Genomic DNA, 17,781 nt, shown 5'->3' with positions numbered 1-17,781 from the left:
GCAACTAACCATAATAGTAACCTCCAATGAGGCATTACTTTGATATAATTTTGGGGCCCTGAGGAAGATGAGAGCTATGCCATAAGTTCAATCATTCTGGAGGAGTCAGGTGAAGAGCGTCTCTTACATAAACAATATGAAGATACATAAGTTAAAGAAAACTATTCCAGATCAGTCATTGCCTGGGGCAACATGGGCCATGCTGCGTGTAGGAATTTCTGAACATCTAGTGACAAGTGAGACACAGGACTCGAGACTGTTAGCCATGAATCCAGGGCCAGAAGTAAAGGACTAGCTGAAAAAAATGGCTTACCTGTTGCAAATATACAGTGATTGAAAACAAAGAAATAATTATTTGCTATTAGAAACCAAGTGCAACGAGAAGAAGATATCTGAAAAGAAAACACCAGTTTGGAAAGAACATCATCCAGAAAAAATACATAAGCTAGCAGCTCAATGTTGATATATAATATGAAAGAAAGTATTCCTAGAAATAGAACTGCAAGAATTGCAAGAGCAAAATCAAAGCTAGAAGTAGCTTAGATAATAGAGACAAATCAGAGGGAGTCAGTACCAGAGGAAGCCAGCATTGCTATTGAACCATTTTCATTTCCAAACCGAGCACCATCTCCTATACCGGATGGCGAACCTTTTAGAGACTGAGTGCCCAAACTGCAACCCAAAACCCACTTATGCATCGTCGAGTGCCGGGTGGGTGTGCCCCATTGGCTGGGTGTTGCCAGTTGGGTGGCCGTAGCTGCGGTGATAATGGCAGACTGGGTGGGACTAAAAAGTTCAATCAATCAATTCCAACTTTGCAAGATCTTTTTTTTCCCGTGAGAAGTTGAAATTGACTGATTGAACCTTTTTTTTTTTTTTTTGCACATGGTGGCGGAGGCCTTAAATGAAAAGGTTTTATAAAACCCAGCTGAAGGCCTAGGACTGGGGCGATGGTGTGTGTGCCCACAGAGAGGGCTCTGAGTGCTGCCTCTGGCACCCGTGCCATAGGTTTGCCTATATTTTCAGTTCAGAAAGAACAAATTCCTGTAACTAAAAAACAAGAGGCATTGAAATGAAAAATTATTGAGCATCTAGAACCACACAAAAACAACAGAATAAGGTTGCCTGCATTGAATCATGTTATAAAAAAACCATAGCTAGCACAGATATTAAAAGATGCCAGTACTATAGTATGAAATATAAGCACCACTTCAAAAAACTAACTGAGAAAACTAACAAACTAACTGCACAGCAGCAGTTACAACTGAAGCTCTTGGATGCAAAATCAACAAACAAGAAAAAAAAATCCAAAATGGAAGTCAGGTTAGAAAATAAGATCAGCACTCTGAGATCAGATGCAAGCAAGTTACAACAAATGAAAAGCTGAAGAACAAGAACACCATAGAATGCCCAATCCATAATAATAATAATAATAATAATAATAATAATAATAATAAAAAGTTGGAAGGGACCTTGGAGATCATCTAATCCAACCCCCTGCTCAGGCAGGAAACCCTATACCATTTTGGACAAATGGCTGTCCAGTCTCTTCTTAAAAACTTCCAGTGTTGGAGCATTCACCGCTTCTGGAGGCAGGTTGTTCCACTGGGTAATAATAATAATAATAACAACAAGAACAACAACAACCAGACTTAACAATTGTCAATAAAAAACACAAAAAAGTTTGGATAATGGACATGGCAGTGCCTGGAGACAGAATAGACGAGAAAGAACTGGAGAAGATAACAAAATACAAAGACCTACAAATAGAAATAGAAAGATTGTGGCAAAAGCAAGCAAGGGTAGTACCAATAGTCATAGGCGCCTTGGGTGCAATCCCAAAACAACTGGAGCACCACTTGAACACCATTGGCATTGACAAATTCTCTATTAGTCAATTGCAAAAGGCGGCCTTACTAGGAACTGCTTCCATCCTGCAATGATATCTGTAATATACCATCAAACATCCACATCTGCCTATCCCAGGTCCTTGTTAAGGACTCGATAGGTAGACAAAATGCCAAATCCAGTCTGAACATCTGGCTGACTGTGCAATGATCAATAATAATAATAACAACAACAACAGCACACAGTGGACCACCTGATAAGCTGCTGCAAGAAGATCGCACAGACTGATTACAAGCAGCAGCATGACAAAGTAGCAACAATGGTGCATTGGAAGATCTGCAAGAAATATCATTTGCCCGTAAGCAAGAACTGGTGGGATCATAAAATAGAGAAAGTCATAGAAAATGATAAAGTTAAACTGCTCTGGGACTTCAGAATTCAAACAGACAAGCACCTGTAACATACCATCCCGGACTTAACAATTGTCAATAAGAAAGACAAAAAAGTCTGGATAGTGGATGTGGCAGTTCCTGGAGACAGCAGAATAGACGAGAAAGAACTGGAGAAGATAACAAAATACAAAGACCTACAAATAAAAATAGAAAGACTGTGGCAAAAGCAAGCAAGGGTAATACCAATAGTAATAGGCGCCTTGGGTGCAATCCCAAAACATATGGAGTATGACTTGAACACCACTGGCATTGACAAATTCGCCATTAGTCAATTGCAAATGGCAGCCTTACTAGGAACCACTTCCATCCTGCGACGATATCTGTAATAACGTCAAACATCCACATCTGCCTATCCCAGGTCCTTGGTAAGGACTCGATAGGTAGACAAAATGCCAAATCCAATCTGAACATTTGGCTGACTATGCGATGATCAATAATAGTAATAGTAGTAGTAGTAATAATAATAATAATAATAATAATAATAATAATAATAATAATAATAGTAATGGAAGACCAACCTGAATGTGGCATGGATTGACTACAAAAAGGCATTTGACTCTCTGCCACATGACTGGATAATCAACAGGAGTCAGTAGAAACATCAGAAAATTTGTGCAAAGATCGATGGGACAATGGAAGACAGTTGCAGATCAATGGTGAGAGACTGGGAGAGGTTAATATCAAGAGAGGAATATTTCAAGGAGATTCATTGTCACCATTACTATTTGTTATTGCACTGTTTCCTTTGTCAACAATACTGAATAACTCAGGACATGGCTATCAAACATCAAAAACATCTGCCAGACTATCCCATCTCCTTTACATGGATGATCTGAAGCTGTATGGAAAAACATCATCTGAAATAGAATCGCTGCTCAACACTGCCCATATATATAGCCAAGATATTGTTATGGAGTTTGGCTTGAACAAATGTGCCACACTTACATCAAACAAGGAAAGGTAGTGAAAACTGAAGGAATCAAGATGCCCCACGAAAATAACATTAAGAGTCTGGATGAGGAAGATTACTACAAATACTTGGGTATCCTTCAAGCTGACAACATCAAGCACACTGAAGTCAAGAAAAAGATTAGAGGTGAATACATCAAGAGAGTAAAGAAGATCTTAAAGTCCAAACTCAATGGAGGAAATACCATAAAGGCAATCAACACCTGGGCAATCCTAGTCATTAGAACACAGCTGGAATAGTGGATTGGACTCAAGTAGAACTAAAAGCAATGGATAGGCAGACCAGAAAAATAATGACAATGAATCATGCCCTTCATCCACGCAGTGACATTGATAGACTTTATCTACCAAGGCAAATAGGTGGGCGTGGAATGCTACAAGTACATCAGCTGGTTGAAGAAGAAAAAATGGCTTTGGAAGAATATCTGAAGAACAATGATGAAGATGCACTGAAATTAGTATATCAGGAAGGCTTACTGACTACTGGAGAGACCAAACTGGCCTACAAGAAAGACCAAATGAAGAACAGAATAGAGGCATGGGAAGACAAGCACTACATGGCCAATACATGAAAAAAATAGCTGGGAAAGCAGATAATAATAAAACCTGGCAATGGCTAAGAGCAGGAAAATTAAAGAAAGAGACCGAGGGACTAATTCTGGCTGCACAAGACCAAGCCTTAAGGACAAATGCATACAAAGTCAAAATTGAGAAGACAGCAACAGACAGTATGTGCCGCCTATGCAAAGAAGCTGAAGAAACAGTGGACCACTTGGTAAGCTGTTGCAATAAGATTGCACAGACTGATTACAAGCAGCGGCATGACAAAGTAGCAACAATGGTGCATTGGAAGATCTGCAAAAAATATCATTTGCCTGTAAGCAAAAACTGGTGGTATCATAAAATAGAGAAAGTCATAGAAAAAGATAAAATTAAACTGCTCTGGGACTTCAGAATTCAAACAGACAAGCACCTGCAACATAACACCCCAGACTTAACAATTGTTGATAAGACAAAAAAGTCTGGATAGTGGATGTGGCAGTGCCTGAAGACAGCAGAATAGAAGAGAAAGAACTGGAGAAGATAACAAAATACAAAGACCTACAAATAGAAATAGAAAGACTGTGGCAAAAGCAAGCAAGGGTAGTACCAATAGTCATAGGCGCCTTGGGAGCAATCCCAAAACAACTGGAGCACCACTTGAACACCATTGGCATTGACAAATTCGCTATTAGTCAATGCCAATGGAACTGGCCTTACTAGGAACTGCTTCCATCCTGCGACGATATCTGTAATACATCAAACATCCACATCTGCCTATCCCAGGTCCTGGGTAAGGACTCGATAGGTAGACAGAATGCCAAATTCAGTCTGAACATCTGGCTGACTGTGCGATGATCAATAATAATAATAATTTTATTGTCATTTTGAATGTACACCAATCGGCATACATCAAAATGAAATTCGTTATATACAGCTCTCAAAGGGTCACTACCTCTGATATACACTCCTTGTTCATGGCCAGCTCAAGTTTAGATCGTCCATTTTAGTCTCTAAGAAGTGAACAACGGCAAATAGGACAGATGGAAATGGAGCTCCATGTGGATTAGCCCTCAAATTAGCTTGTATTCCTGCATGACAACCTCGCCTCCTTTCTTTTTTCTGATCCTGACTCTTCCACCTTTCCCTAAAAGAGGCCTTGCTTCTTTTCGCCCCTGGAGCATGCTGCCGCCGCTATCAACTCCTCCAAGAGCCTCTCTTCCTCTGGGCCTGCCGACAGCCTCATCCAGTTCCTTCATTCCATACGACCCGGGACCTCTCCTCCTCTGCCTCCTTTGGAAACAGCCCTACAGACAAGGAAGATCAATGAAACATTGGAAATTATAAATCAGCAGATAGATAGGCAACCCAAAGAAATACGAGAATGTAGCTTGAATAAAGGAGGAGGTGAAGGAAAAAATGCTGAAATGAAGGAACTTGTAATATCAGCAGAAATGCTGGAGAAAAGAGCAAGAAAGATAAAGAAGTGATCAATACTAGGTGAAGATGAACTGCATGGTTTTTGGTTGAAACTCTGACCAATCTGTGTATGTGTGTGTGAATTTTCTTTGAAATTATGGTTTGATGTGAGTTTTATAGATTATTCCATAATTCTTTCCATTGTTCTATGGTATCTGCTTCTTTGAAAATTTTCATCCATTTTCCCACACATATTTTGTTTGTGTTCTGTTTCTCTGTCATATTAGGTAAATGTTTATATATAAGTATCCTAACTGATACTGCTGATTTTGTATGAATTTCACATTTTTTCCTTAATATCCCTGTTTCCTTTTTGAGATCTGAGTTTATCTTTCGGGCTATTTGTAAATACATCAACCATGATATATCCCAGCTTTCATTAAATAGTTCTTGCTATTTGCTTGTTGAATCTCCAACATGCAGAGCTTTTGAGAGAGAACCTTCAGTAGCTAAAGTAATATTTGTTGTTGTTTATTTGTATTTTCTCAGATTCTGGGATATTTCTCATCTATAACAGTGGTCTGCAGAGCTGCTTGGAAACAAAGGACTCTTTGGTGAAAATTTCTAAGATCTGTAATGCAAGTCTTCATGCTCAGAAGTGGAAATGGGTTTCCAGGAATCGGCTTTTCAACATCGGAAACATGCAGTGCTTGGGAGTCTCTTGGAAATCTGCAAACAGCAGTGCCACCACCCATGCATTGGCCACTTATGAATGTGACCGTGAATCCGTTAACATGCGGTGGAATTGTCGGAGTCTAGGGGACCAGCTTTCCCAGTATTTGAGCTCGAGGTTGGGGAACTGGTCATTGACACCAGCTGAGAGAGGTGACCAGGCTCATGGAGGCCAATGGAAGATCTATGGCCAGGATGAAGATTTGTGCTCCAGGCCATACTCTGGTAAAACCCACATTAGAAGACTGAAAATTAATGATGTTGTCTCTTATCATTGCAAATCTCATAATTAAAATTTTATTCTGCACTATCCAAATTTAATATTTTTAGATCTTTTTATTAAAATTATTAGCAAAAATATTAACAGATATCAATGACTCTCATGATTACGACTAATAGTAGTACATCTTATGAGTTCAAGTTATGTAATTTAGCATTTTTCTTCCAATAGGCAACCAGCTAGCTGCCTTTGCATCTTGAAAGTAGAGCAAGATGGTGATAGGCAGCATTAAACTTTGATTGCCCAAGCATTATCAGATCATTGCTATAGCAATTAAAGGGTAATTTCTGGGCTTCTGGATGTTCCCAAAATCCCTTAATTTTAGCCCTGCAGGCTAGAGTTATTGGGAATTGCAGTTCAGCAATATAGGCAGCCAATCCCCAGTATCTGACTTAGATGATAATCTCCTACTTAATTTTTTTAGTAAAGGTAATCTGTATTGGTTGTTATAACAAAATATTATTAGTTTATATAGTAAATTCTTACATGAGGAAAGTTGCTTTCAGTCCGCTTTGGTCCTATTCACTTTAGTTATCTAATTATGAGCAATATTTGTTGATAGTTCATTATAAAACCTTAGAAAGCAAATATAGAAAAGTTGCCATTTCTCTGATCATAGATTTCCTAAGAAAACTAAATACAAAACAATACAATCTCCTGCCTGTTTTCATTCATTTTTCAAACTGAAATGAAAGGAGAATTCATCATCAATTCCAACTATTCTCTTCAACAGAGATTTGAATTAAATTAAGAATGTTTGTTCCTAAATTCTACCAATCATATTATAAATCTGTTGAAATAATACTTTAAAAATATTGGCTACCTTGTTATATTCTAATTTTGATAGTGTACCATAGATACACTAAGATTCTTACTATTCATTTCATAGGTTTCATCTATTGTCCCCAAATCAACTTGAATAAATAAATTGTACAATAGTATTAGAAATTTTTACTGTTTTCCAAAGTACATATAAAGATTCAATCTGCTATTTCAAGATTTTTACTACAATTTAGATTTCCATTTTTTCAAAGGATGGATGAATTCCAAAGCCATCAACCACCATTCATTCTGAATATCTCTTACCTTTCAAAAATGAGCTTCAGCTTGTATGAGAAACAGCTGTATGATGAAGTAGTGGTTTCTGCTCTGATTTCAGTCCAGGCTCAGCTATTATACTAAATTCAGTCTAAATAGAATGTTCTAAATAGAATATTCAGAATAGAATATTCAACGAATAATTTGATTTCAAATGATCTGAATGCTACTAATTTATCTGAATGGTGGGACTTGTGAGTAATATAGTCAGGATCCAAAACTTTGTCAGCAGACCTTTGTGCATATTTATAGTTTTACAGTTGCACAGAATTAGTTATTTGACAATGCCAAGATGTATAGCTTGTATTAGAACAGTAAAATAAAGTTTCTCTTAAGATAAATAGAAGATTAACAATACTTCATGAAGTCTCTGACACCAAAAAGTGAACCCAGAAATTGCAAATTCACTAGTCTAAATATTTTCCAAAACAAATGTATAAATGCAGATTTATTTAGTTTGGATTTACTTTCTCTCAGTCTAGGATTTGGGCAATCCTAATGCAGAATTTTAAAACTGATTTTGCAGTATGAAAAATGAATAAGCAAAACAAATTTGGATAAGAGCATTTTAGTAATATGTATGGAATTATAACTTATAATTGATAAGACAGATATGTATATTTTTTTCCTAAAGAATATATGGAGAATCTTCATTGCCCTTCATTGTCTTTGAATATAGAGAACTATGTTTCAAAGAATCAATCTCATATAATTGCATTTGTATTAATCTACTGTGATCTATAATCCACCTATTAACACAAACATAGTTTTGTGGCATCTTAGTCTAACCAATTTTTATCACATATAACAGTAATTAAACTGGATAATTTTTGAAGTTCCTTAAAAGATTGTTTTCAGAAAAGATGAACATGGGAAGCTTTCTGAGAACTATTAATTGTTCAGATACTGCTAAATCATAAACAGAATTATAGGAGTTACTTTTCCAGTATTTAGCTATCACCATTCTTGACAGGAATAAATATTTTTTTCTTAATTAAGTAGTATGTTTGCTAACACAACCAGGGATTGAGTTGATTTTTTTCAGCAAATTTTCTTTCAATCAACCAATAAATCCTGAATTCTCTAAATGTATTGTTCTCCACTTGATGCAGAATTTATAGATTATGTTATTGGAGAGTGTGTGGGGAGACTATTGTGGGGGGGGGGTGTCATGTATGGATTGGAACAATCTTCTAGCAATTAAAAAAGTGTTGGATTAATTTGAAATTAGACAGCGTAGGCTGATTATAGCTATCCATAAATGAATTATAGAATCTTAAACTGGATCACAAACTGTTGGTTGCCAAACCTTTTGTTCAAAATTATAAACATCTCCTTTTTCTAGCAGAGGACAAATATGAGTTATAGTGTTCTTCTCTTTTTCAGAAATTTACACTATTCAAGGCAACTCTCATGGAAAGCCCTGCACCATCCCCTTCAAGTACGATAATCTGTGGTTTCATGACTGTACAAATATGGGACGTGGAGATGGTCATCTCTGGTGTGCCACCACACAGGATTATGGCAAAGATGAGAGATGGGGATTCTGCCCCATTAAGAGTAAGCTGCTTCCGGTTTTACAGAATTGTGGACGTATGACTCCCTAGGCCAGGGGTAGGCAACCTTGGCTCTTTTATGACTCGTGGACTTCAACTGGCTCAGGAATTCTGGGAGTTGAAATCCACGAGTCATAAAAGAGCCAAGGCTGTCTACCCCTGCCCTAGGCTAATACTTTCAAAAGAATAAAGTGACTATGTGCAGTTGAAGTTAAATGGGTTCTTCTTCTTCTTCTTCTTTTTTTTTTTTTGCTAGATTCCACAAGAGTTTTTGTGGTTTCTCTTTTTCACAGCTAAGCTTCTAAGACTAGGGCTATGATTTCCTGAATAATTCTGCTACTGAAAAATCTTTATAGATTTTTCCTGGTTCTTTTTATTACTCTTTCCTCTCACTTTCCTGTCAACTTAACTACCTACATTATTTTCCTATACTTCCTGCCTTTAATTGCTACTTTGTAAATAGGTTCAGATTATATGTATATATTTTTCTCTAGCAGTTGCTTTCTTTTCCTGCATTATATGTCTGATTCTTCCCCTTAATAACTAGAACAATGAAATACATTTGATGCAGATTTAGTGGAATGGTCTAAGTACTTTTGTCATGGAACACGTAGAAAAGTGGTATTTATATATACACAGGATGTGTATATAAATGCATATGTATATACAGATAAACTTATGACCACAGTTCAGCCCAAAATTTCCATTGCTAAAACAAGACAGTTGTTAAGTGAGTTGCACCCAATTTTACAATCTTTTCCACAAAGTTGTTAAATGAATCACAGCAGTTGTTAAGTGAACCATGCAGCTGTTAAGGAAATCTGGCTTCCTTCATTATTTTGTCAGAAACCAGCATGGAAGGTTACGAATGGTTATCACATGACCTGAGATACTGCAACTGTCATATATACATGCCCAAATTTTGATCACATGACCATGGGGATGCTATAAAGGTAGTAAGTGTGAAAACTAGTCATAAGTCTCTTTTTTCAGTGCCATTGTAACATTGAATGGTCACTAGGTGAATGATTGTAAGTCAAGGGATACCTATAATTGTTATTTATTACTGCAATTGGAAATGGAAACATGGTTGCTAATCGAAGCAGCCACTAAATGAAACTGCAACTGTGCTTACAATCTTATTTCAATTTTCCATTGGTTTACAGACTTGCCAAGGTGATAAATGTGAAGATTGGTTACTTTTTAATCACTATTCCAACTGAACTCTTATTGTAGTCCTTACTTAATGATCATTTGTTCAGCAACTGTTCTGAGTCATGACAATATTGAATAAATGGTAATTATATTACCAGTCCTCACAGTTACAACCATTGCAGCATCTCTACCGTCACATGATCAAAATTTGGGCACTTGGCAGAATGCATTTATGATCACAGCATACAACTCTTGTCACCCATCAATCTCCCTCCCATTCCTGTCCTTTTGGCTGCCTTGCACTCTGTCACCCCTGCCTCTCTGCTGCCCTTCTGCTTCCCACTTCACTGCCCATCCCCCTCCTTCCTTTAGGTCTCCTGAGGTGTCATGTCACAGAGGCCAGCAGCATCTTTAGCAGGGACGAAGGTCAGCTGGATGCAGCTGGGAGTGGCAAGCAAATAGTGGATGGTGATAGAGGAGTGCAAGGTGGCCAAAAGGGCAGAGATGAGGGGATGAAGGGGGGGAGTTGGAGGCAAGCGTGGTAGGAGGGAAGAGCCTGTCTGCCGAAGGATGCTCATTGGGCCTGGCAGAGGAAAATGCAGTAGGACAGAGACAGCAATTCCTGCAAGCCAGGAGAAGCATGTAGTTCTTGCCTAAAAATGGCACCAGTTCTTGCTTAATGACTATAACCAGGATTACCAAAACAATTCCTAAGCAGTGCAGGCCCATGAAGTTTTCCCTAATCACCCCTTTGCTTAATGACAGACGTTCTGGGACAAATTAGGGTTGTTAAGCAAGGACTACCTATATGTAGGATGCTAAGAAAAAGACACAGGCATGTCTTGAGCAGAGGTTTGAAGCTGCAGGACACAGCTTGACAAACTCTGAGTTTATTCCTTCTTATATACTTTTTACATACATAGACTTTGCCATTAACTGCTGACATTTTACATTTAGAAGTTTAACCTTTAGCTGTTGACATAAAGTAATTGAAAAATTCCTTCATATAAGCAATTATTTTCTAGTAACATATTACACGGTCAGAGATCAGGTAAAGACAAATACAGGTAGATGAAAGACAGGAAGAGATAAAGATGGGAAGAGATAAGGGAAGGAACTAAGCATATTATCTGTTTAGGTAGGTAAGATATTAAATCAAGAGGGGGTGATCTTTTGACTGCTTCCTTGGGACAAAGGGTATCAAAAGGTTATGAGGTTTGTGGGGGGGGGGGAAGCATGGCAGTTTGCTGCGTGTGCAAATTCCTCCACAACTCACTTTCCTTTATTTTATTAATGAAGACATTTTAAGCAGGAGTAGTTAGTGGGTCTTAGCTTAGTATGGAAGATTGCAAGACATCTTATTAAGTAAAGAAAAAAGACATTGAAATAAACAACAACAGCTGATAAGGATAGCAACTATTATAATGAGATATTGAACAATCTTTCCAAGAAGGCCAATGGGAAGCCATGACCATAGAGCACTCCACCAATTTCCTAAGGTATCAATTTTTAAATCAGAAGCCAAGTTATGTAAAACATTAATTTGCTTTTGAATAACGCCAGATTGATCAGAAACATTGAAATAACAAATAAACTGAAGCTGGGACATACACAGGTATAAGACAGGTAGAGAGTAGATTTTCCATGTCATATGATTCAGAAATACAAAAGTCTGTCACTTGTGTTACATTAGCTAATTGCACCCAAATATTATATTTCATCCGTGATTCTAAAGGATGAGATGGAAGAGCTTGAGCCCCCACACAGCAATTAAGAAGGAAAGAGAGGCAAAGAATGACTAAGGAATTTGCAGTCAAAACCACAAATGTGGCAGCGCATAAATTCTCTGGTGTAGGTTCTTTTCCCTGTTGCCTCAGAATCTCCTGCACTTTGGATGTTAGGTTCTTCACATCGCCCCAGGTTGTTGGTCAACTGCGATGGTGAGAGCAAAAGGGACGTTGTGCTATCTGAAGAATCACCTGCTTCATTTCCAGTATTGGGTTCTGGACTTGATGCCATGACATCTTTGGCTGGTTGCACACACTGGGCTGGAATCCAGAGAGGGCCTGTAGGAGCAAGCACAGAGCATAGCCTCGCCCCCAAGTTAGTAAGGGAATTGGATCTAACCAGGTTTTATCAGACAATTGCCGATAACGTACCAATGGATTAGGAAGCACAGCTTTCTGCTGAAAATGACGCTGGTAGGCAGTAGTTTTTTGAAAAGAAATATTTAGCTGATTTAAAGTTATTAGGACTTTATTGACTCGATTATTTATCCATGCCAAATTAGGTACCCTTGATCCCTCCTTTTTTATTTGTTTATGAAGGCAGTCCTTAAAGGACCGATACATATGTGAGAAACAAAAGATAGCTGCTGTAAAGTTAAAAACAAAGCCATAAGATTGGGGTCGATCCTGGGCATGATGTAAGCACCTGTAAGATTAAAAATAAGTTGGCACACATAATGAGAATCAGAGATTAGGTTAAAAGTCTGTTGAGAAAAGGTGTGGAAAGCTAAAATAGCAGCAGATAATTCTGAGCGTTGTGATGAGGATTGCACTGCAGTGTAGGCAGATGATATAAAATACAGCCTATATAGTCAGCATTGAAGAGATAAGTTATTCTGAAAATAAAATTGAAAATCAAATTTTGGGATAGGAATAACAATATTAATTAAATCAGTCCCATTTCAAGGACAAGCTTGATTGTGTCCTAAGGTTATTTCAGCAACAGCCTGGATAAAAGATGAAACATTTTGGGATGGGATAAGTAAAGCCATTCAATACAATATATTTTTTGCGCTTCTAACACAGCTAATATTCCTGTAAGTATCTTACTAGTAAGAAATATCAAAAGTGTTAAGTGACAATTCCTATGTGGAATTCTGTCCACAAATTGAGTACTCAAGTACTTAATTTGCTCAACTGTGGTAAATGCTGCAAGTGGAACTACAAATGAGATCTCCAGGTTGTTTTCCTTTGGTCAATAAGTTAAATTCCAAGTTAATCAAAGATGCAAACAAATTTCTATTAAGTAGGTTAAATATTTACAAAACTTAAGTTTTGCTAGCTGAAATTGCAAGAGCGGGGATTAAATTTCATCTCCATTCGCAAACTGGAATTCTTAGCAGAGAAGGAAAAAAAAAGTTTAAAACGAACAGTTTTCTCCCCCCCCCTCTTTCTGTCTCTCTTGCTCTTAAAGCAACACAGCCAGTTGAAAAACAAAAGAGACAGGAAAAGTTTTTTGTTACAAACTTTTCACCACTAAAAATTAGTTTTCTCTCCTTGACATGCATTTTCCATGCAAACACTTACTATTACTTTTCAATTACAACAATAAAATCTGCAGTTTTTTATTTCTTTTACAACCTGGGAGAGAGAGGGTTGGGGTGGGGTTTGAGGGCTAACACACAGACTCAGGTATCAACAAATTAATTCATTCATTTTCATTCTAACTGCTTGTATAAATAATTCCACATACAAACATTTCATTTTATACTTTCTCCAGGCAAACTATTTATTTTTAAATAAGGTCTTTTTGTATTGTTGTTATCAGAGAGGGTTTGACCCTCTTCCAAGTCTTGGAAATAACACAGAACAACACAGACAAACATATATATATACAAATACCAATAAAACAACATTGATTTAGACATATGGCTTGTCCTGCAAAAAGCGAGAAAAATCATGAGATGATTCCAACCAAATATGTTTTGTTTTTGTTTTTTAAATAGGGCCCTTTTAATCATCTCCTATTTTTCTCACCATTCCAAGCCCAAGCATAATGTTCTGGGTGGCCACACGCACATATACACATATACACACATATACATAAACAAAAGACACATCAATTTGGGGTTTGAGGCTAAAACAGGCCTCCCCTTTTAATTAAAAAGGAGGAGAACATTTATGGTTACTTCCAACTTATCCCAGCAATTTCAAAAGACATTGGGGAAAGACTAAAAGGAATATTGAAGGTGTGAAGGGTGAGGGAAATGTAGCAGCCTCCTCTCCTTACCTCTTGACAAAAGGGAATTGAATAGAGCCAGATTAAAAGGGGAAAAAAGAAAAAAAAACTTGCTTTCAGTTCTTTGAATTTTCTTTTCTTTTTCTTCCGTGGCTTTAGTTGTTATCAGATAAACTAGCCAGCCGGAGGTTTACAAAATTTTTCAGTGTTGTCTTGTTAAAGATTATTTATACTTCTACACATCAACACAAAGCACCATCAGACATTGTCTGACAGGGTTAAACTTAACAGCTACTTGAAGTTTCAAAACATCCCAATTGTTCAAAACACATTGCAGAGGAGTACATTTTAATTTAATTTGTTTCTTTAAATTCCTCTGACCATTCCCCATATATATTTTTTCTATTTCAAGATTGTTCCTCTAATATTTTCCTTATGGGGGTGTATGGTGGCTGTAAGGAGGCAAAAGAATTAGCCTCTTCAGAAGGAGCTGAAAATCCAATTAAAGATGCTTTCGGAGGCACAGTTTTTACTTTGATCCTAATCAGGTGTGGGGCTTGTAGTTAATTGTTACCCTGCTGAAGCATCTGAGCCAAATTTTTCCACTGCTTGATTGCATTGATGTAATACCTGTACTGGAGCCCAAGATTCAAGATGTAAAGTATGCCCTATTTTTTTCCCAATCTTGTAACCTAAGCGTCCAGCGCTTAGGATATCAAGAGGAATGTTTCCCTACCTCACCCATCAGCTTCCTTTTGTCTGCATCAGGCGTTTTCATGCCTGATGTGTGTAACAGGAATCTGAGTTCCTTTGCTGGTGCTGAGATAGATTGCAACCCTTACTTACCACTGAGGGGTCCCGTAGGACGAAAGTGCACTTAGGGGTCTATTCCAGACGCTGGTAAGTAAGTTGGCTGTTGCTCCCTCGGAAGGGGGGGCTGTCCCAGTTGCTCCATGGGAGGGCTGCCCCACGTTGGGCGCCAGATGTAGGATGCTAAGAAAAAGACACAGGCATGTCTTGAGCAGAGGTTTGAAGCTGCAGGACACAGCTTGACAAACTCTGAGTTTATTCCTTCTTATATACTTTTTACATACATAGACTTTGCCATTAACTGCTGACATTTTACATTTAGAAGTTTAACCTTTAGCTGTTGACATAAAGTAATTGAAAAATTCCTTCATATAAGCAATTATTTTCTAGTAACATATTACATGGTCAGAGATCAGGTAAAGACAAATACAGGTAGATGAAAGACAAGAAGAGATAAAGATGGGAAGAGATAAGGGAAGGAACTAAGCATATTATCTGTTTAGGTAGGTAAGATATTAAATCAAGAGGGGGTGATCTTTTGACTGCTTCCTTGGGACAAAGGGTATCAAAAGGTTATGAGGTTTGTGGGGGGGGGGAAGCATGGCAGTTTGCTGCGCGTGCAAATTCCTCCACACCTATATGTCTTATGATAACAATGAAAGCTTAATATCAAATTCAGCATTCAAGAAATGTATCTTTCTATGCAGTTGCTGCAATCTTTATGAAAACTAGATTGCATTTTGTCTTCTCAATCCACCTTGCATTCTCTTCTTTTCTTCTTTCACATGATTATTCCCTAGGCAACCCTGGCCACACAACTTAAAAAGCTGTAGAATGAATGTATAACTGGTTTGAATCCATTTGCTAACTAAGGTGACGACTTATTGTGTTAACGTGAAGTAACTTCCTTTTTCTCCTGCCCTCGTAGGCAATGACTGTGATACATTTTGGGATAGAGACCAACTCACCAATAGCTGCTATCAGTTTAACTTCCAGTCCACCCTGTCTTGGCAGGAGGCCGGAAAGAGCTGTGAGCAGCAGGGAGCCAGCTTGCTTAGTATCACTGCAATTCATGAACAGACCTACATCAATGGTAAGCATTGGAAATCTATATTTGAAACAGGTTCTCTTAGTAAGCGGGATGGAAAAATGTTTTGCTCTGCAGACTGATATGTTTACCATTCTTTCACCTATATGACTAATATAAGCTTTCCAATAGTGGTTGTTTGTTGGGTGTTCTTCAGTATTTTGATAGAATGAATATCAATACAGAGAAATTATCATTATATACCTATATATAAAATATTTGACTATGCAATATGAATATTGTAAAAGAAAGCTGTTCAGTGCAAATGGATGGCTCAGAAGAGAAGAGATTCAGAGAAGACTAGTTTATGCTTGGTGTGTAATGGGTAATTGACTATTACCATGGTTTAACAAGAATGTGTAGAAAAGAATGTTGGTGGGTGCCATTATGGCTTAGGACAGTGATGGCGAACCTTTTAGAGACTGAGTACCCAAAAACCACCCCGCCCCCACCTTACACCCCCGTGCCACCCCTTGCCGTGCTCCGCCCCCTGCTCTGCTCACCCGCAGGGCCAGCCACCACTTCCACAGCCCGCTGACTGCCCAGGTGGCCCAGCAGTGCCATGGCAGCTACACCTGCGCCCTGTAGCATCAACTGCATGCAATGGGGTGTAAGGGCATAGTCTTGTCTCTGCTGCCTGGCTGCCATATCCTTGGCTCTGTGCTGGCTGGGCTCAGGGGCAACTCTCCTTCGGGGGGCCTGCTGATGAAAAGGGGGCCACAGGGGGAAGTGGGGCTGAGGCAATGGTGCAGGTGCCCGCAGAGAGGGCTCTAAGTGCCACATCTGGCACGCATGCCATAGGTTCGCCACCACTGGCTTAGGATGACTTACGGTAGAAGATCTGATTCTATGACTTACGGTAGAAGATCTGATTCTGTGACTTTCTATCTTTCTCTGACTACACCAGGACTGCTGACAGGATATGGTTCCACACTCTGGATTGGGCTTAATGATTTGGACCTCAATGGGGGCTGGCAGTGGTCTGATAATTCCCCCTTGAAGTTCCTCAATTGGGAAAATGGTAAGCTGGACCCAGAGACTGAAAACTGAATGATATTATACACAAATAAAAATAATACATATTTTGTATGATTAGCGTATCAATGGATCTTGTTTACTAACTGTATAGATATCTAATATATATATGTATGTATGTATGTATGTATGTATGTATGTATGTATGTAGGTCTTTGGTTGTTCAGGTTTTCTCCCGCGTAAAATTGGAAGTGTCTTGGCGACGTTTCGATGAAGTCCCATTCGTCATCTTCAGGCTGGCGTTTTCAGCTTCGTGCTTCGAGCAGCAATGTGTGGTCTTAGCTGTTTCTTCCTTTTAACTGCCAGTGGGGGTATGAACTGATTGGGTGGGAGCTTGGCTGTGTTCTGATTGGGTGGAGGTGTGTTCTGATTGGTTAGGGGCTTGGCTGTGCTCTGATTGGCTGGGGGGTTGGCTGTGCTCTGATTGGCTGGGGGAGTGTTCTGTTTGGTTGTGCTCAGGTTAGTCTGAGTTGCAGGGGGGTTTAAGATTTTGGGCTGCCTTGCTATTTTTTGGCTTCACGTTCGTGGTCGTGCCTCTCTTCATGGAGGGTGTCAGTTTGCTTCATGTATGGATTGGAGGGGTTTAAAGTGGCTAATGATGCAGCTGTGGTCTGGCTTCTGGTTTGTGGTCGTGCCTCGTCATCGGTGTGGCTTTGGGTTTGTTTTTTGCGTGGATGTGTGGTGGTGACATCCTGTGTGGTTTTTGTGAGTGTGGGCCTGGTATCATTTTTTGTGTTAGGGAGTCGTTTGTCAATAAGGGCGGGTTTCCAAATGGCTGGTAGGCGGGAGGTATCATCTCGCTTGTTCATGCTGTGTGGGCGTTTTTCTATCTCG

At 38.7% G+C, this 17,781-nt stretch overlaps 1 protein-coding gene across 3 annotated transcripts in view; it reads left to right on the top strand.

Moving 5' to 3' along the window:
• Nucleotides 1-17,781, top strand: part of MRC2 (mannose receptor C type 2) — a 142,326-nt gene that overhangs the window by 28,346 nt on the left and 96,199 nt on the right. For all 3 annotated transcript variants that reach the window (XM_039348178.1, XM_039348177.1, XM_039348179.1), the window contains exons 2-5: nt 5,778-6,185; nt 8,725-8,898; nt 15,754-15,918; nt 16,820-16,933. In XM_039348178.1, the coding sequence (XP_039204112.1) occupies nt 5,778-6,185; nt 8,725-8,898; nt 15,754-15,918; nt 16,820-16,933 (861 nt within the window). The remainder of the gene's footprint in view (nt 1-5,777; nt 6,186-8,724; nt 8,899-15,753; nt 15,919-16,819; nt 16,934-17,781) is intronic.

The sequence above is a fragment of the Crotalus tigris genome, unplaced genomic scaffold (assembly GCF_016545835.1).
Source record: "Crotalus tigris isolate CLP2741 ecotype Arizona unplaced genomic scaffold, ASM1654583v1 scf7180000018124.1459596, whole genome shotgun sequence".
NCBI classification, from domain to species: domain Eukaryota; kingdom Metazoa; phylum Chordata; class Lepidosauria; order Squamata; family Viperidae; genus Crotalus; species Crotalus tigris.
This window is presented reverse-complemented; position numbering and strand designations above follow the sequence as displayed.